This window comes from Crocodylus porosus, unplaced genomic scaffold, assembly GCF_001723895.1.
Source record: "Crocodylus porosus isolate Cpor-Errol unplaced genomic scaffold, CroPor_comp1, whole genome shotgun sequence".
NCBI lineage: Eukaryota > Metazoa > Chordata > Crocodylia > Crocodylidae > Crocodylus > Crocodylus porosus.
In genome coordinates this window covers 775559-796095 of record NW_017728952.1, presented here as the reverse complement: position 1 = coordinate 796095, position 20537 = coordinate 775559, and the positions used below count along the sequence as shown (strand labels likewise).

The following is a 20537-nucleotide window of genomic DNA, read 5'->3' as shown; positions in this document are numbered from 1 at the left end:
TATGAACATCCACACCTGTCAGCCCCCGTTATTAAGGAGTAGCTGTTTGACTTTGTGCTACTTCTTCCCCTGGTTCATATATGCCAGGTGAAAGTAAGAGGCTCTAGCAGAAGACAGAATTATTTCTGGAACAAATTGCTGCTTTGTACTACAGAAGGTTAGTTCTGTCCTTTTTCTTTTTCTTTTTGCTCTTGTTTTACAGCAGTATCTTCAAACTCCAGCCAGTGGCAGGGCCCATTGGCACTAAGTGTGGTACAAAGATCATTTTGAGCTCTGCGCTATCTAAATAGATGAAACAAAGGTGGTTAAGCAGGGAAGGGAAGATACACTGTAGGTCAGTGCTAGAATGGTTCTAGAACCAGGTGTCCTGACCCTGAATCCAGCCCTAAGCAAGAACAAATCCAATTGAACGCATCTATTGTGCTACCTAAGCCTGAATAAACAGAAACCTGCTTAGGACTTTGTACCACTGTAGAGCTGGATTTGCTAAAATTTAGTTCACAAAGCATTGTATCATTATGATTATGCTATTGTTAATGCAAAGATAAGACTGGCTTCTTGTTTCCAGCAATAGAGTCACCATTGCTGTCCTGTATTTTGATTGTGTACATTACTCAATAAAGTGATTGATATGCTTCACGGTACCAGATTTTAGAGTGGTTTCCATTAGGAACTTAAATGAAATCTTTGTCTTCCTCAGAAAAAGGGGGATTTGTGATAAGGTAGCTTGCCCTCCTGTATAAGCCAGGGGACTTCTCTGTATTGATTCCTATTTGAACTAGAGTGCATGCTTTAGCAAAAGCTTCTGGTCTTAATTTAAAAGCTTCCAATGATGAAAACTCCACTGGAACCTTTCATGAGTTATCCTAAGCAACACCCACTTGCACCTTATTTCTAATTGGAATGCGTCTAATTTCAGCTTCCACCATCAGCTATTGCTATGTCTGCTCCACTGAAGGATCCTGTGTTATCAAATTTCTGTTCCTCATAGTGGTACATTTAGACTACAGTCAACTCAGAGTGACAGGTCTACCTTTTCTCAGTTAAGTTACTAGACTGATGCCCTTGAATCTAAGGCAGGCTTTCCAGTTCTTTAGGTATTGCCAAGGGCACTTCTCTGAACTCTCCAATTTACTAACCCCCTCTTGAGCTGTGAATGCCAGAAGTTGGCACACTATCCCAGCAGTGGTTGCACTAGAGGTAACAGAACCTCCGTTCTACCTGAGAATCACCTCTTCATATATCCAAGGCCAGCTTTAGCCTTTTTGGCCACAGCATTGCACTGGGCCCTCATGTTCAGCTGGTTGTCCTGGAAAGCAGCAGCAACTTTGAACAAGTCTTGGTGGTCATGGTAGAGGGAATCTCTCATACCCTTGTATGGCCTTCATTTATTGTTCTTGTACATGACCTGACATTTGGCCATTCTGATATGCATATTGTTTGCTGTGTATTGACCCAGGGAGTGGGGGAGTTTCTAGCATATTTCTGCGCTAAGGAAAAAGGAGTTAAAACTTGTCTTGGTTCAGCATCGCTCACCTGGCAATTTAGTATTCGAAAACTCAAAGCAGTGTTAATAGATGGGTTCCTCTACCCACAATGCAGTGCTGGCACAGGTCAATCTCAGAGACCTGTAGTAAACACAAAGAGAAAAAAGTTGATTCCAAAGCCACATAGACTCAGAAGAAATACATTTGGGGTAGAGCATCTTACTGTAAGAGCAGGAGAGAATGTGGTTGGGGTAGAGGGCTTGAATAAAGGTCAGAGCATTAAGGTTTTATGGTCAGAGAGGACACCTTCCTAAATCTTTTTAATTTGATAACATTATTACTGATTTTTAATATTAATTCTATATTAATTTGCACAGATTTCCTTATTGGAGCCTCTGCTCTACTCTTTGTTCTTTATAGTTTATTGCCTCAAAATGTCTTTACATTTTAGAATATCCTGGAATTACACTGCACAAAGAGCTGAGAACTCTTCCATCTTAGTACCATATGCACCAGCTGTCTCTCTCCCATATTCAGCCTGTTAACATTGCTGCTAGCTGACTTTCAAATTCCTTGAACATCAATAGCCTTCTTAGAGGAGCCAGCTGTCAGATTTAACCCTTTACACTCAGGAATCCCCCATCTCTCTCATATGCCAGGTATTTAGGCAACTGTATGACTCCTGTTATGTGTGCACATTCCTGATGTTTCTCATTGTTCAGCCAAAATGCACTGGCCATTCTAAGGACTGGACAAAAAGTTCGTGGATTATTGTCAGGCAAAAGATGCTACAGGAAAATTTATGTCTGTCCTTACCAGTTTTCAGTAGTCATGATTTTGTGTTCTTCACATTGAAACCAAAAAAGTGCTCAACCTGCTGTGAAGAATGATTAATCCTGACGACACCCATTTCAGGTAGGTACAGAAGGTATTATCTGTTACTTGTGCTTTCCCTAAAATTTTACTTACTAGGGTGAAATTCTGGTATTGCGAAAGTCAATGGCAAAACTCCCATTGAGCTCAATGGAGCTAAGATTTCACCTATCCATCTTTGGATATTTTAACCAAGGAAGGAAATGGAAGCAAGGCTGTAGGCAATAAAAATTGCTCTCCCTTCATCCAGAGAATAGTGCTGAATTTTGAGATTGCAGGAACAAGTGAACAAAGACAGCCAAGAGCTGCTGGATTACTGATGAAACCACCACTTCCCTTCATTACCGCACTCGGACAACCACCTACAGCAACATTTGCACCACTGCTTTATACAGTCCATTTATGAGGCAGCATTAGCTCAAACAAGTCCCAACATATCCCATGATTACTCAGGAAGACTGAAACATGAGGGGTGAGTTATTCAGTTGAGAGGGTTCTTCTAAAAGAGAGTTTAATATTGTTACAGGGCTTCTCCTAACCACAGAAAAGAGGCACTTAGTTGCGGCAAGGCTGTATCTCAACTCTTGAAGGGGGAAGAAAAATGATAAAATATCTGCTGTTTTGTCTGTGTGAGAAAGCTCACTGGCTCCATAAGTAAGCTACGTAGGTGCTTTTGAAAATTTTGATTTATGTGACTTTGAAACCTATCCACCTCGTCCCCACTCCACCCCACCATCTCTTAGTTGTAAGAAAGAAAATCTCATCAAGTCCTTTTTTCTTTTTCCAAAAACCCATATGAAACTTTCAGATGAGATGGAAGGGAAAAATCCTGTTGAAAATGGACTCTTAAAATCTAGAAGTTGATTATGGGGAGAGTTTTGTGAAGTGCTGAAGTCACTTTTGGCCCCATGAATCCTGTTTCCTAGACTCAAAGTGCTTCTCTTGCTTTTTCCTGACCTGGGCCAGGAGCTCAAAATTGACCTCTCTCAGAGAAGCAGCACTGGCATGTAGATTTCATGTCTCCTAGATCAACCCTCCACATCAGACCCTTACAAAGACTGGGAATCCTTCTCAGGGCAAATACCCCGATCCATATCCTTCTACTTGTCTTTCCATACACCCACCCATCCATCTGTGATGTCCAGTAGGAAGGAAACAGGTCCAGAGCTTCTGAGTCCTCTGGAGATAGGCAGGTCCTGAGGTTGCTCTTTCAAGCACTTGTTCCTTTGATGGACAAGGTATCAAGGCTGGAGATTTGAGCTGGACTAGGCCCAAAAAGGGGCTTTTTGCAGACCCACACTTTGATTGGAAATCCCAGGATGTGGCCTAGTTAGGCGAACCCTCATCAGAGAGGGGCTATGTCCCAACATTGAATGTTCAAAGGCACTCTTTACCCCACTTTTGTGTTGGGTTGATATTGCTGGCTGGTGTGACACTCTGCACAATTGAACAAAAGCTGGACTGCTGAAAAAGCTTCTCTTTCCCTTCTCTAAGTCCTTCTGTCTATCTGCCCTTATGCTGGATCCCTGTCAGTAGCCACTACAGCAGCTGCAGTGAGAGACAAAGGAAATGCTTCAGTCAGCCAGGCTGCAAGCACAGGGTCCAATGGTTGTGTGGAAAACATCTTATATTGTACCTCAGCCTGCAATGCTTCCTAATAAAAATAGAGGTGTGGCACAGTCAACCCTTGTGCCAGGCCCAAAAGGACTTAGCTTCCAAGTTGCAGCCACTGATAGCTTCTTAATTATTCTCTGGTTTAGGAGATGGCACTTGCCATGGCCTCAGTGCTTGAAAGATAGGGCCTGGGTCTCTGCAGAATAGGCAAAGGTTTCCATGAATGCAGCCAATCCATATGGAGCCTAGGAAACAGGGACACGCTTCTTTCTCCTTTACCTTCTCTGTTAAGCTGCTGTCTAGGTAGATAAACAGATGGATAAACAGAGAGACTTAGGGGTAGAGAGAAAGAACAGGAGTCATCTTTGCCAACAAGGGAAAATCCTTAGGCCTTCTTAACAAGAAGACAAACTTAAAAGTTTTTAAACATAACCAATGCCTATAATTTATCAAGACATTTGCCAGAACATGCTTTCTTTTAACCTCCTCTGGTATCTGGTAAGCCACTGGGTAGTTCATAGAGTGAAACCACACCAAAGGGAGACTCGAATTATTCCTCTCTCATTTCACTTCTGTTAAAAGCCAGCATTTTATTCATTCCCTGGAGTGCAGGATTTGATATATTCAGTCTTGAAATTTAAATCATAAAAACCACACACACACTAAAGTTTAACTGAGACAGTTGAGCTTATGCATTGCAGTTTGCTCTTACCACTCTTTCTAGTCAGTGCTTTAATAGTTAACATTCATCAAACAGACAGGATTTCCTGAAGCCTTTTTCTACACAGGAGAGGCTGCACTAAAATGCATGTTACATTTCCTGGAAGTTAAGCCCCTGTGTGGATATGATGTTGAAGTGTCTAGAATTAATTAACATAAATAGTTTAATATGAATGGTTTAGTTCAGGGGTGCCAAAGCAATGGTGCACAGGCTAGATCCAGCCCACAGTGGTGGGTCACTGGGCTCACAGGGCTTCTCATCATCCAGATGACCCACTACCAGAACAAGTCTACTGGGCTTCAGGTGGTAGGTACACAGTGCTGGGTGTGAAACTGGTGGGGAGGACAAAGCAGCAGCCATGGAATTTGCACCAAAGTGGTAGGGTTTGCTTCTAGGGAAGCTGCTGTCCCAGGGAGATGCATCAAGTTAACCGGGTTGCCTCATTTGCCACAGAACGTAGACTTTCAAATTGCCAGTCAGCACATAGTCGGCCAGGGCAGCCGCAACAGAACTATGCCAACACCTTCCTTTCCCCATGGTGGCTTGCTGTGGGTGAAACTCAACCCCTGGGAGGTGGTCCCCAGAGGCATAATTGGTAAATGCCACCATACCAGGGACACAAACTGACAGCTGCAGAGATGACAGCAGCAGTGTTAACCCTGGGCGCTGGCTCTTATGAGAAATCCTGCAGTCCATATCCAGCCCACCAACTCAAATGAGTTTGAAACCTCTGGCTTAGTTGGTATGAATTAAATATCCCAAGTTCCTTCATACGAACTCCAGCAAAACCATTTCAGGCTGGACATAAGGAAGAATTTCTTCACTGTCTGAGCCCCCAAGGTCTGGAATAGCCTGCCGCCGGGGTGGTTCGTACACTTAAACATCCAAATTTCTCTTGTAGGCATTCAGTGCATCTTGCTGGGATCTTATGACCCCAGCTGACTTCCTGCCCCTGGAGCAGGGGGCTGGACTTAATGATCTTCTGAGGACCCTTCCAGCCCTAATGTCTATGAAATCTATGAAATTTATAAAGACAGTCCCTGAGTAGATGACTCCTGGTTCAGAAATTAAGCAACATGTGCATGCGCATGCGCGTGCACACACACTCACACACTCTCTCTGTCCCTCTTTCTCCAGCTACTGCATTTATAAAAGCTGTGCTATCCTGTGGCCAGAAGACTAGATTGGAGGAGGGCCAGGAAAATGAAACCACTCTCTAGACTCCCTATGACCACATCTGTGGCAAATTTATTTACTGTACTCCTCAGCTCACTCAGCCGATTTAAAATAAGCAAAAACACAGCCCTACACGGCTTGCAGCTTAGAGATATACACCTGCAGCCCTACCTTGCAGTGTTGGACCCCTGATTAGAATTAGGTCCTTCAAATAAATAATAAAGAACACACCTGTGCTGGTGAGAAATCCCATTTCTAGCATTTGTGAAGTCTTCAAAGCCCCTGGATCTCGGTCAGCGATCTAAGTATTTTTACCATTGCCACACAATGTCTTTGTGAGCAATAAGCCACCTTGCCTTCTAGCACTGAATCAGTTCTGCATGGATATTAGCAAAAAGATATTTTCTCCTTCTAGCTTCTAATGTAGATGCGAGCTGGAACAAGACAGTTTTCTTCCCCTGTGAAGAGTACCAAACCAAGACACTAACACCCTTAACTTTAATAGCAACAGAGGACAATTTGATACTTGGAAGATGAAGCTTAGCATCCTTGGAAGTAAGCAACTGTAGCATAAGTGGAGTAGTGCTTTGAAAAGTGGATTATTTGCTTATCTGGTTTATGTACATCAAGCCATCTCTTTTGGTCACCTCTTAACACTCGGTAATTTGTACAAGGTTACCCTTTAAACTATGGTGTACTACCATGGCAGACCTAGGCTTTAACAGTTCTATAAAATAGAGGTGGAAGCCATACCAGGGTTTTTCAGAGCCCAGAATTTATCCTGTAAGATTTCATATCAAAAATGGATTAGGAAATCATGCAAATTAGTATAACTCCACCTATTTTTGCTAAGGCCCTGATTGAACACCCACTGATATAAAGACTGAATTCAGTGGGCTTCGGAGCAAACTTGTCATCTGAGCTTTCACTCCCTGCCATCCAGCATGTAGCTGATAGCAGCTACTTAATCATGAACACCAAGACTTATAAACTGGCTATTCCTGTTCTGCATCAAGTCCATGTGCTGCCACCCAGCTCCTCTATGCCCAAGGCCTATTAAGAGAAGTGACTTAAGAAAAGACAGCTCACGAAAGAGTGGTTGCAAAATGGCCATTTATTGCCTACAGAGGGAAATAAAAGTACACAGGTGCAAAGAAACAAGCAGATATTTAGCCCTATACATCATGTGTGAGCAGTACCCAATCTCCAGAATGGAAAAAAATACTGTCATCTGACAATAATAGTTCAGGATTTTCAGCACCTCCCTTTTGAGCTGCCACAAGGTTAAAAAAGGCAGGACTGCTTAGCACAGTTAGTCTTTATTCAGTACTGTCCACACTGTCTGTAAAAAGTAAAACCTCTCCCTTTTGCACGCATGTGCTGTACAGTATATATTGCGCAAAATCTCAGCTGAGCTGTGCAATTAGGAGTTTCCACCTCATTGACTGGTAAATTGTAACAAAACAGCTGGTGATTTTTGTCTGACAGTCTCTTGCTAGAAAAGTAGAATTATGGATGACAAATTAATGGACTGGTTCAGTGGAGTCAGTGACACTACAACTGCGTGGCACTTTATTCAGTTAATTTTTTTATTTTTTTTAAATGAGCATTTTTTAAATTCTGAAATTTGAAGAGAAAATTCAAATTGTTTGAGGAAGGTCAATAGTTTAAAAATTCCTTTTGTGGGATACGTTGTTTAGGCATTTTGCTCAGACCTAAAGTAAAGAAGGCTTTGCTTTCTGACAACTAGATGAAGTTACTTACTTAAATAAAAGAGGATATGTATGGTCTCTGAACTGTACATGAAACTATGTCTTTCAAATTTAAAAGGTTAGAGTATTTTCTTATGAAAAATGTAAGAAGAAATTGGCTGGACCTACTGTCAAACAGTCCCTCCTGGAGAATTCCCTCAGTTGGCACTTATTTAATGTTACACAATTAAGCAGGTTATATGCAATGAAGGCCCAACCCTAACTGTGGCTCTGTGAGGATCAGAAACAGAAAAATGCAGCTGTGCATTTTTCAAAAGCTTTAACCTATATCCACAACTCTCTGGCAGTAGGGCAATTACACAGAAACTCAAAAAAAAAAAAAGATATATTTTTCCCCAAATGGCTAGTGTTTAAGAAATCTGCAGCTCAACACTGACCATAGGCCTGACCTGCTTCCCACTGTTGTCAAGGCAAAGTTGCCATAGCTTTCAGTGGAAGCAGAATTGGCACTTAATTCAAAGTCTGTGTGTGCAATACTCTAGCTGTCCAAACGCAGAGCTAAGTCTGGAGTCGGAATTTTTTCCAGAGCACAGGTAGAGTTTTCATAAAATGGAAACAAGGTACTTCAGAGGATTTGTAGAGAAAGGAAGACAGAGGAGGGGAGAGAGAGTTATATTACAGTTTTCAGATGACAGAGGCAGGGTCTCCTGTACCTAGGAGTGAGATATTGCCATTGTGAACAAAAGCAAAGCCTGAGCTTTTATCACCACTGATCCAGTCAAATGTATGGGTTTAGTGAATTACAGGCAAGTTTAGCTAACATGGTGCACACTACACTTTAATTGCTTGGAAAAACCACACTATGCATCAATTAAAAATTGAAGCCAAAGCCAAAATAAACAACACTTGTAAAGAGAGCCACCATGATTCTTTGATTAAGAACAAAGACAAATACAGACAAATGCAAACTTGGTAAATTGTCTATATCTTGGAAACTGTTTAACAAAAACATGAGACCAAGTACCAGAATAGCTATCCTTCCCCACTACAGCAGTGAAGGATTTTGCAAGCTTAGAAAAAGGAAAAAAACCCATGCTGTACTATTTGCAAAACAAAAAAAGACAAGAGTCATATCACTTGGCATGTTTTGCCATCAGAATTGTTCAAATTTGAAGTACAAACATACATTCCCCAACTTCAAACTTATTTCAGAACATACTCAAAGAATATGCATCCCTAAAGTGTGCCATCCTTAGACCAAATCAATCTTAAACTATAATTTAGATACCATGCTTTATTATCCATTAGAGTCAAATTATGCTGTAACTTGTTTTAAACAAGAGCTTGTTTTAAAAGGTCGTAATTTTATTGTCATTTTTCCAGTTGCTTTCAATACCTCACCCACAGCCCCTTCAGTTTCATCACTCTCTTTTCCTTACCCTGGTTCTCTGCAACAAAATCAAGTATTATCCATCTTGGTGCCAGATGTGGTCACTACTACACAGGATACAAATGCATTCAACATTTAGGGTTCAGCTTTTAAAAAAATGTTTGTCCCCAATCAGTTGTAGCATGTGCAAGTCCAATATTCATTTGTTTATAATTTGTAGAAGTTAATTCTAGGCTGACACCTAGCATAAAATGATTTGATAAATGGGTTTTTTATTTTATTTTATTGTTATTAAGAGTTTTCTCTGTACTCTTTCAAAAGAGTGTTCAGGTCTTACCACATTATTAAACAGAAAAAGCCCCACCCCCAAATTCTGTCTTTTCCTAGCCTAGCATATTAAAGATTCCCTGTGCCATTCTGCCTCCATACTATTCTGGATAGACCACTTCAACAGGAAAGAAATTATTAGTTCATTCAGAAGCCCTATGTATTCAGCCACTGATCTTTTAAATCACTTTTAACATTCTCAGCAGTAGTGGTAGTTGTGTAGATACTAGGGATGAAACTATTGGTCTAAAGGTCAATGACAATGCTTTCATCAGCTTCGGTGGGACCAGAATCTTATTCAATGTTACTTCATTTTCTGTTGGGCAACTCATTTTATGAAGGTTGCTAAAAAGCAAATCAGACCTCAAAATATGTATTATAATACACATATGTAATAACTATGTTGTTATTAACTCCTTGACTTATGCTGTATGTTAAATACTCCAAAATTTCAGAATATTTAGGAAGACTTGCACAGCATATTCTATTGAAATACTGGGAAAAAAAAATAACCAGGTCAAATAAAGAATATAACTACACAGAAGCAGATGACTTCTTTCTTTATAATGTTTAGCCATTATTGATGTCTCAATATGTTTCAGCTCAATTTTCCCAATACAGAAGGGAAAAGAGTCATTCTAAAAGGTAATCCTAAAATGTTATGACATCTATTTTTATGTAGGTATTCCTTGCTAATGAGAACTAACTTCAGAAAAACCTGGAAAGTTACTACCTGTAGGATTATATACACTACTCAGGCCATTTAAAACAATTCCTGTTTAAAGTTTAATATTGCTATAACAACTCCATTTGTTACAGGAGTTGCATAAAATTCAAGACTGCAAACTAATCCTTTCATGTTTATATTGCAGCCTATCATTTTTATGGACAATTAGTATTAAAAAATCCTTTCACTCAGATCTCATATGCCAAGTTTCATGCTGAAAGCCTAGATTTAGAATGGAAACAGTCAGTTCTGTTGTAGGGTTTAAATCTGACCTTTAAAAAAGAAACAAAGAAAGGAAAGGTGTTAATAACTGCCCACTACTTCTTCTCAGTTTACTACTGGGAGAATATTAATAATGCACAAGTGATTTAGAAGTCTTAAAACTATTTAAATGGGCAAGTAAAAGAATGGTTTCCTCACGTAACTTATTATAGTTAAAATACGAAGTGACCTTTAATTTCTTTTTAAAAATTATAGTTTTTCTCCTCTCCATAGTCCACATCTGTAACCCCTCACCAACCAAAAATGTAGACCCCATGGAATCAAGTGATATGAGCCTTTTATATTGTAGTCTACTCCTTGGTAAATTAGACCAAAGCCTTCAGAACCAAGTGCTGAAAGTAGGGCTCCTAAAGTCATATACAACAAACACCAAAACTATAGATGGCCCGATTGTCAGAAATTCTTGAGTAAACCTAAGCCACAGGTGCTCAGCACCCTTGCACACCAGGCTAGTAGTAATTTAAATGTCTGAACTTCAGTTTAGGAATCAGACTTAAAAAGAAAGCAGGCTGGGAGATTTTCAGATTTTCTCAGCACTGGCTCAACATTGTCCCCAGTGAAGTCAATTGGGAAATTTTGGGAGTACTACCAGCATTGAGCCCTTTTGAAAAATGTGTAAGTTTGAAGATTGTGGCCATAGTCTATAAACATAGGAATCAAGGAGCTGGGACTAACAAGAAATACAGTTTAATGCTTCTCCAGATTAGAAACAAGAGTGGCTTCAAAACGCACAAAGTAAGCTTCTTGGTGAAATGAAGTAGTTGATGAATGCAAGAAACTGAAGAAAAGACATAGCTTTAAACAAGGCAAATGGGAAAAGCTGGTCTCAGAACCCATTGTGCCATACCTGACTTCAACATGTGGTATGCAAAATGTTCACTCTTTACATCAAAATAAATGAAACAAAAATATTCAGGTACATCGTACAAAAATTCTCATTTTTATATACACACACACACGCACACAAAACCCCGTATCTAACAGATTTACCATACTGAATTTTAAAAAGTTGCTTGTAGAATGGTGTTAGATTTTTTTTTCTCTGCTTTAGGCAGTGCTGTTGCTTTGAAGTCAACACCAGGCACAATATTTTGAAAACAAACTAAGCAAGGAGCACTATACGAATTTGAACTTTTTTCTAGTTATCAGTCCTGAGGATGCTGCAGTAGTCCCAATGTTTAAAGCTAGGAGACTAGGATCAGTGTCTGGTATATTTAGGTGCCCATCTATTTATTGTGAACAACTGTGGTACCTCAACTTTCCACAGTTTCCTTCCCTCCCCCTTCCATTACCCAAAAAAAGCTTAATTAAAGATTTGCACATTCAAAACTGCTCAAGTCCTTGACTTTGTAAGCCAGGAGGCTCCATCCATAACACACACTGACATGTGTGTTAACATGTGTATGATACATGTGCTTTTGTTTAAAAATGTTGCTCGCTTTTAGTCTGTTCAGTTTATTACTGATAATGTTCCAGATTATTTGTATGATAAAAACCACAAATGAAAACAAAATCATTAAAAGGAAGCAGCATTTCTGATCACCTGAAATAGAAGCTCAATAAAAGGTAGTGCTCCTTGTTTTTGGAAAAACAGCAGGGCAGTGGAGAGCAGAATGTATGAGAAAGAAGTGACAGGGGGAAGAACATGTAAAATTTGGGTAAACATGCCCCAAGTGTGTGCCAGCTGAAACACAAACACCCATTTTCACATAAGAGGCTTTGTGCAACATTTATCAAACAGAACAAGTTTTAAAAATTACACAGGATTATGGACGTTCTGAAGAGTGCATTTAGAAGCAGAGAAAACCCAATTAAACACCTTCCTGCAACAGATTGCCTCACTTAATTATAAATCAAAAGAAAATTAAAAAAAATAAACCTAAGCTGTTTACAATGTTTCCCAATTTATTCCCTCCCGAACATTACAAAAGATTATTTTATTATTATTAATAAACGGGCTCCTCTGCAGATCATATACAATCATAGGTGAACTTTAAATTCCGTTTTATACAAACATCTCAAAAATATTGGGAGTGAAGTATGGTAGGAAATATTGCTCACATTGCTAGTTAACATGCATGTATGAAAGGAGGAAAATGGTTTGTTAGTGCATACCTCCAGAGCAGAGAACCCACCCCTCCAAAGAGATACAGTAGCTGATTACAAAAAGGTAATGTCCACAAAATTAAGTTTTTCATGCTATTCTACTTTCCAGTACTATACTCTAATTACTTTTTCAATTTATAAGCCTGGCAGGGTGTTGAACACTGAGGTATATAAAAAGATACCTGCACCTTGAGGAAAATCCATCTTTAAAAGATTTTTTTTGGTGTCGCACAAAAAGACATTATTTACATTAATTTCACTCAACTAAAGTAAATGTCCAATTTATATTAGACAATAGAGGATGCCTCCATTTTTAGGCACTTCTGAATGGGAGTTGTGGTTCTGCCAAACCAATCATTATATCCCCTGCCCTCCCGCCCTCCCAGCAAAACAAAAAATCAGGATAGATTTTCTACTCTAGCCCAATTGATTTTCTATGGATGACTTCCTGTATATAAAAATGACAAAAGGAATATTAATTAAAGAATGGTGGAACAGCCTAAAGTATCAGTTTTGCAAGACAGAAGATGGCTCCTTAGTATTTAAAACTAATTTAACAATTTAAATTTGATTTTTTAAATATATGAATGAGACAAATATAGGCTATCAATCTGTTTAAAAATTTCATTCACATAATGGAAAAAATTCTTATTTATTAAAAATATTACATTTTGAGACTAGAAACAGTAAAGTGCATGAAAAGTTTAAAATATAAATTCAAGAAAATCTTATAGCAGCAAAAAAGCAGAATAAAGAAAAACTTAAAAACACAGACACAACCTTTTCTTATTACTGTGCCATTTTTTAAACATTTAAAGCAGCCTACTAAATTCTTTCAGAAAATTGCATTATGTTTACTGCCTCTTGAGGCACAAAGTTATTAACTGGCCACCTAGAGCATAAAAGAAAAGAGTCCAACACAACTTGAGAACATTAACAGTTGGGAATGAACCAGTAGCTTTTTAATTCAACCCTAACCAACAAAGAGAAACAACGATTATTAAAAGCATATGATGGCTATTTGGCAACTAGGGTCAGGAAAAATAATCCAAGGAATGATGATGGCTACCACTCTCTCCTCCCCCACACACATAAAAACACCTAGACAGTTATTTAACATGCCTGTTGGAGACAGAAGTAAGATCATTTCCAGAGTTGTTTTTCCTGTACCCCTAGTTTGACCAGTTGCATCCAATCCATCTTTGCAACTTAACTTTCCAAAAGGAGACCCAAAGATAGGGTTGGAACAAATTTGCTCTTGCAGATCACAACTCAAAAAGTTCTTGCAATAATTTTTAAGTGCAATTTCTTAACTTTGTTCCTAAAGTCCTGTTCCAATGCTATGTTGCTGAACAGCTTCCTGTCTTGGTTTGTCTAAGATGACTGTTTAATAGAGTTTGGATTGATACATTTCTTAGTCAGAAAAATAAAAGATTTATGTTCTTCAGAGTTCCAAGTAAATTACCAATATGTCTGCCAAGCAAGAGAGTTTTATACAGCTTTAAATGCTCAGATCTAATTGTTCTGATGGCATATTTCCATTGTAGTGAATGGAGATACATCAGGAGATAATTTAGCCCTCAAATTTCAATAGATATATGCAACTGTCTTTGGTTTTTCAACATTAGCTAGATGGGGAGAAGGGGAGGGCTACACTGTTAATAATTTACAGTCAACGTTAAGTGCTTTGCTGATGTGCAAAATTTGTTTTGGGTGCAGCACACATATCTCTGAGTCCAGAAAAAGTTAGTATTTCTAATTATTTCCCCTACAAAACAAGTCCTTTTCATTCAGTTTTAAGTGTTACATATTTTCCTTTTAAAAATGGCTCTTTTTGCTACAATTTGGAATAAAGCACTACATTTTAGATAGATTAATATGCAAGTTTTCAATCTGATGCGTCTGTTTACAAATGCAGTTTCCAAATGAAACAAAACAAGCTTGCCAGCTTTAAAATTAAATTAAAAACCTGAAAAGGGAATAATACTTTGGTTCCAGCCCTAGTGCCAAATGATACCAATATGCACCAAAATGTGCAAAGTCTCATATCAAACACACAATGAAAGGAGCTTGAAGAAGCAGCTTAAGGTTGGCCATACTTCACTCCTACATACTTTGATTTACAACTGTACAGGTCCATAACAACAGGTCCTAGCCCTCTAAGGGGCAGGGCTCCACTACCTCCTGTTTGGTAAGTGAACACCGTTGACAAGAGGCAGGAGTGGAGGGTGGAGTTCGAGGTGTGTTAACAGTGAGAAGTGGTCTGAAGGGATGTGAGGGTGAGGACACCCAGTGATGTTGTTCTCAACCAGCCACTGAGGATCCAAAGGCCCGAGGACACCAAGCACGTTCATATGAGTGTTGGAATAGAAAATGTAGTCAATTACACCCTAGAGAAAAAGAGGAGAGAGAGGAGAAAAACAAAACAAAAATAAAAAGATTTTGTTAAAACAAGTCTCACATCCTAGTGTAGTTTCCAAACACAGATTTATTTTAGCACAAAAAAATCCAATACTCGTTAACTTCTCTCCACAGTTTGTAGGGAGACAAGCAGCAATTAAGGACCACATATTGCACGATACATAGCGGAGACTGCATAGCCCTAGCAGGGTGGAATTATGGAATGCAATGTCTGGTATACAAGATGGGGGAACCTGCTGCTGTATCATTTACATGTAGTCTACATGATGATAAAGCTTTTTCACTGATCAAGTGTAAAGCTATAAAGAATATAAAGTATGCGACTGTGACAACTATCTTCCAAACAGGAATTTCCAAGAAGTTAATAACCAGCTGGCTAAAAATCAGCACTAAGGAAGTCTTGAATACCAGACCCTTTGGGTGGTTACTAACTAGCAGGAAGTGTTAAACCTACAGGCCTACCACTGTTTGAATATTGTTGCAGTGATTCTAAAAATAAAATAATACTATTGGGCATAACTGTACAACATGTACAGCATATTCACAACAGGCTAATTGGTCACACAAAACCTGTCACCTTATTATTGACTCTGAAGAGTGCGCTTAAAACCAATTCACTGACACACAGCATTTACTAGTTCAGACCCATTGCTGTCACCTGGGATCACACAATGGAACTTGTGGTTCCTCAATCCTGCATAAGTTGTGCAACAATTTAGTGCCAAAACGGGGGTAAAAATTAGGGCTTTTTGAGAATGATGAGCTGCCAAGTAATAGCAATCCTACTGCACTTGAATGTGATGATCAAGGAGGGAAGACAGTATCAAAACAGTAACATTTAAGCTTAAAAAAGCAGGGAGTCAAGAGAAGCTAAGAGAAGCTGAAACACTAGTAGAGAATATATAATCCTGAGGATTTTCCTAATATCTCCTAAGGAATAGCAGGCTCAAAAAAGCTTGTGTACTGCTGAACAGGAGAAGAGGTATAATGTTAAACATTACAGCTCATCAGTAGGGTTCAAGTAATCATTCAAGACTTCAAATCTAAGCTCAGGGAAGACAAAAGCAGAACAGCCACAGTAGATAACATGATGGAAGTTAGATGGAATAAGATGAAATTCAAGGTATATCAAGGATTTCTGCAAGCACAGCAGAAGCAGGAAGTAACAAAAGGTGTTCACAGCATCACGAGAAAGTAGATAACAATGAACGTCAGAATAATGTAATTCAATACTAAAAGTGATTTAACTGCATGCAAGTTTGCCCCAGAAGGTATCAAGGGAGATCTGACCCAAATCTACTTTTTATCAGTAACGTATTAGCAGAAATTCAGGCCTCAGAGTTAATTTATTGATATTTATCAATTTGAAGGTACACACCATGCTGAGTTTCTAGCAAAACTTTAAAAGGTGACATTAAAAACAGCTGCTAATTCAAGGATTAGAGAGCTTCCAGTATACCTTACTTAAGATTAAACTCTAAGGGTCATCCAAAGAAATACAGATGGAAGGCTTGCTGTCATGTATATCTGGCAAGTGGGTTGAGCCAGATCCTCTGAAAGATGCCACCAGGTGGGAGGACGTAGGTTAAGTATGAGGATATAAACAGCTAAGCACAGACTCAGGCTTATCCCTGGCCGGCCAACCTCCTACTGCCACTACCTAGCCCCTCTGCAAGGAGGTAAGCGCTGTAATACAGTGGTTTTCAACCTTTCTTCACTTGAGGACCCCTAAAAAGTTTCAAATAGAGGTGCAGACCTCTTTGAATGTTAAGTGGGGGTATTCATATATTTCTGATTGATCAGTCATCCTTCACAGACTCCTTAGACATAGGGGATTCCAGGTTGAAAACCACTGCTGTAATATATGAATTAGTTTTTAAAACTGAGTACCACTCAATTCAAAAGAGTTATGGAGAACTGCCTCAAGTCCAGACAAGCTGAGAACCACTGACCTAGTAGTGGGTGTCCTCACTAGCTCTACTTCTGTAAGAGGTGATTAAGCAGCTAAATTCTTGCCATGAAGAAATTTAACAGTAGGGCACCACATGGTTCCAGACAAAGACTAGTTTTAATTCAGTTTAGAATACTCAAAAGTGTGAAAGAAGGCAAAACAGTAAGGTGACTTATCTACAAACAGTTTAGGTTAGCTAGCTTGAGAAAGGAGTGAGAAGAACTTAAAAAAGTACTAACCGAGAGAACCATGTGGGCAAGACTGGCACATGAAAATCTAGATCTGCTACACAAATTGTAAGTACATATTGAGGCGGGAAAAGAATCTTAAATATTAACACACACTACTGATTTCCAAGTAACTTCTCGATGTAAGAAAATGTTGTCAACAGCTTGAAAGGTTTTTTTCTGCCAAATGTATCTGTAGTCCATAAGCAAATATAGTTAAGAATAGTTTGAAACAGAGTAATTTAGAAAAATATTATGCTATTAAGTTGGAAGGCAACAGGTTGCTTTTTTTTGGAACACTACACTGAATATTAACCACTACATCATATAAAAAAGTATTACAGAATTAGAGAATGCTTCAGACACAAGGAAAAAAGGAAACTGAAAAAGATGAAGAATACTTACCTTGCAAGGAAGTGAACATGACAGAACAATAAATGGAAGAGATGTGAAGCATGTCTTCTTAAGTCTTAGAACATGAAAAGGAGGCAGGGAACTTTCAACATTTAAAAAATGGCAAATTCAAAGCCTATACCAGGGTAGGCAATGTTTTTTGGCCGGAGTGCCAAAAAACCCACAATGTCTACTTTGGAAGGTGCCCAAGCACCAACATGCTGGAGCCTGGAGCAGCTGTTTGCAGCCAGGCCAAGGAGCCCTGTCTGCTTGCAGCAGGTCTTGCAGCCTCCCAGCTTCCTGCTGGGAGCAGCTCAGGCTCTGTGGCTGGCGGAAGCTGTGTAAAGCCTGGCTGGTGGTGGCACGCCGAGCAAAATGGCCTTGCATGCTATGCTCGGCATGCATGCTGGGAGTTGCTGACCCCTGGCTTATACAATGAAATAACTTAGTCACAACACAGAATGTTAAATTGACGTAGGATATCATTAAGATCCAAAACCTTGATTCAATTCAAAATGACTGAACATTTTTGAAGACTTTGGAAAAAAAAATCTAAAGGAAATATGAACAAAACCTTTGCAACAGCAGATGTAGAAATAGCTGTCATTAAGTACAAGGCATGCTCTACTACACAGCTCATGCAACTTTGGCGAGCCACTGTACTGACCCACTTACTTTGAAATCAAAAGTGTAATTGGTGTAAGGCATCAAGTTGTTTTCGTAGGCGCTCTTGAGCTGGAAGCCATGTGTGATTCTTCCTTCAGAAGCTCCATTTTTTCCATTACCACTGAAGTTCATGAGACACTCATTGTAACGCAACTCTTTGAAGTCCTTATGGTTGTCAGCTACTATACCATTGCTTAAGTATTCCACAACACCTGTTTTCAAAATAAAGGTTCAATTAGTTGCTTTAAATTACTATTGAACTGTACCACACCACACAAAGATCTTTCTTATCTTTGTAGTCTAAGTACAGATACATCTGACAGCCAGGGATTTTTTCCCCTCCTCCCTCCAGTCTCTCTGGGAAACGTAGGAACTTCTTATTAGCTGATCAAAAGGCTCTCCAACAGCTTTGGACAGGGGTATTAAAAAAAAGCTTAAGATGGGGAAAAAAAAAAAAAAAAAAAAATCAATCAGTACGGTGGCAGCCAGCAAGTATTTTTGCACAACTAAGCATCAAAAAGACTATAGCATATCCATTCATTTCACTCATTTTATTTTCCCACCCCCCAAGTGCAACAAACCATAAATTTATTCTTAACTATTTCCATTCCTCAAGCATTCATTTTGACAAGTGTACCACAATTTTATACAAGATTACTACTATATCTAAACTTGTATTTAAATATATCAATGCTAGAGGTTTGATGCACTATACTCCAGAATTCTTACCATTTTTTTAAAAGCACAGCAAATACTACAGTAGTTCATATAATCACGAAAGATTATTCTAACGGAGTTATAGAACTTGATACAGACTTCCAAAACCAATAACAGCTTTTTGCCACTAAAAGATTTTATCAGTAAGTGATGAGGTACAAACACACCAAACATCTTGGGTGGAAAGATGACCCAAAAGCCACCTTCTAGTAAAAAGAGTAAAATCAACAAGAAGCCATTTCTAAATACCTGAATCAGGCAAGGAATTAAGATCCGCACACAGCACCAGAGGAATAGAATTAGGATCTGCTGTTGGGCTACCAGGCCTGCTAGAGGCTCTCTCAAGGATATTTTTCAGTTCTGAGACAAACATCATAGTCTGAATGAGTTTCACATCTGAGTATTCAGGGTCCCAGTGCATGTGGGCGTTTGCCACAATAAGCAGCTGTCTGTCCACAACATGAAGAGCCTTTATACCTAGATAAACACAATTGGTACAAACATATTGATTACATGAATGTAACGAATTCCCTTTCCATATGCAACAGATACGTTAAACTTTGCACGGTTATTAGCTGGAAGTTGACAAATTAGTGAATGGAGAACCTCTTACTTCTACTGAAGAAGTTTCTCTCAGAGATGTGACACATTCTATTATTTGCTTACAGATCTCAAATATGAACTTTTCAAAAGGTAAAGGGGCAAATTTTAACTATCTCATCTGATATAATTAACAAGTCCTTTCAAGGATATTAAAATTAAGTGTCAATTGCTAAGTCAAGCTACATCCTTCAAACACTGGTATCGTTATGTGACTTGGTAACAGTAACAGGTAAGAACACAAAACAACTACAGTGATAAAATGACAGCACTGCTTCTATAAAAGAAGATACCATCTCTGGAATACACCTTAGCAAAACCTTATTCTAAGGACATTGACCCCTACTGTTAAACTATTTTTAAAATACTCCACCTCTACTACCACATACTAGACAGTTTTAACTCACTGCAGTAGGTTTACTCCCTCCTAGGTGCTATAGGATCTGGATGAGTTTCAGGTTCTCTTAATAGGATACAATTTAAGGCAAAAAAAGCCACCTAAAAAAGTAAATGCCACTTGTTTAAAGTGTTAGATGGAGAATTTCTGCCTTTCTTTCTTGTAAAAAATTGTTTTCTAATTGGATTTGGGCCTTTCCCTAGTCATATAAAGTCCCATTGTAGCAACAGTGAAGCCAAGGCTACTATTTGTTCAAGAATGGGGAAACTGGTGACCAGCTAGTAGACAGTTTCATAAAGAAATTTACTCATTCCAGGGCTATATTAAAAATCCCAGAACACTGACGGTGACAAAGTCATAGATGTGAATGCTTTTTAAGCAATTTCACTCACTAGTCATCCTTCACGAAAGGCTGTTTGAATCTAGTTCCTTTCCAGTGAGTTATTCAGTACCACCCACTGGAGATGTTAGACAGAGAGAAGAAAGACACTAAATAGAAAGAAAGATGAGATCTCAGTATGAAAAGCTGAGCAACAGCACCTCCTTGGCAGAAGGAGGTTTTTTTTTTACATGGACACACCTGCCTGAGGAAGTATGTTCAATAAGTAGGGGGGAAATGGAACTCAAAAACAGGTAGTAAGATGGACTTGAGAGGAGAATACCAATTGTAACCAACATTCAGGTTAAGAAGCTAACAGAAAACACCAGTTTTCAAAAGCCAACTTGTGTCTTCCATCTCAGGGAAGAGGT

General features: G+C 39.0%; 1 protein-coding gene across 2 annotated transcripts in view; it reads right to left on the bottom strand.

Moving 5' to 3' along the window:
- Nucleotides 1-6967: 6967 nt before the first annotated feature.
- CNOT6L (CCR4-NOT transcription complex subunit 6 like) overlaps nucleotides 6968-20537 on the bottom strand; it is a 74001-nt gene continuing 60431 nt past the window's right edge. The window contains exons 10-12 of one of the 2 annotated variants that reach the window (XM_019556372.1): nucleotides 19040-19267; nucleotides 18083-18285; nucleotides 6968-14805 (exon numbers count right to left, since the gene is read on the bottom strand). In XM_019556372.1, coding sequence (XP_019411917.1) covers nucleotides 14593-14805; nucleotides 18083-18285; nucleotides 19040-19267 — 644 coding nt within the window. In that variant the 3' untranslated portion in view covers nucleotides 6968-14592. The remainder of the gene's footprint in view (nucleotides 14806-18082; nucleotides 18286-19039; nucleotides 19268-20537) is intronic. The other variant, XM_019556373.1, reaches the window with a different exon arrangement.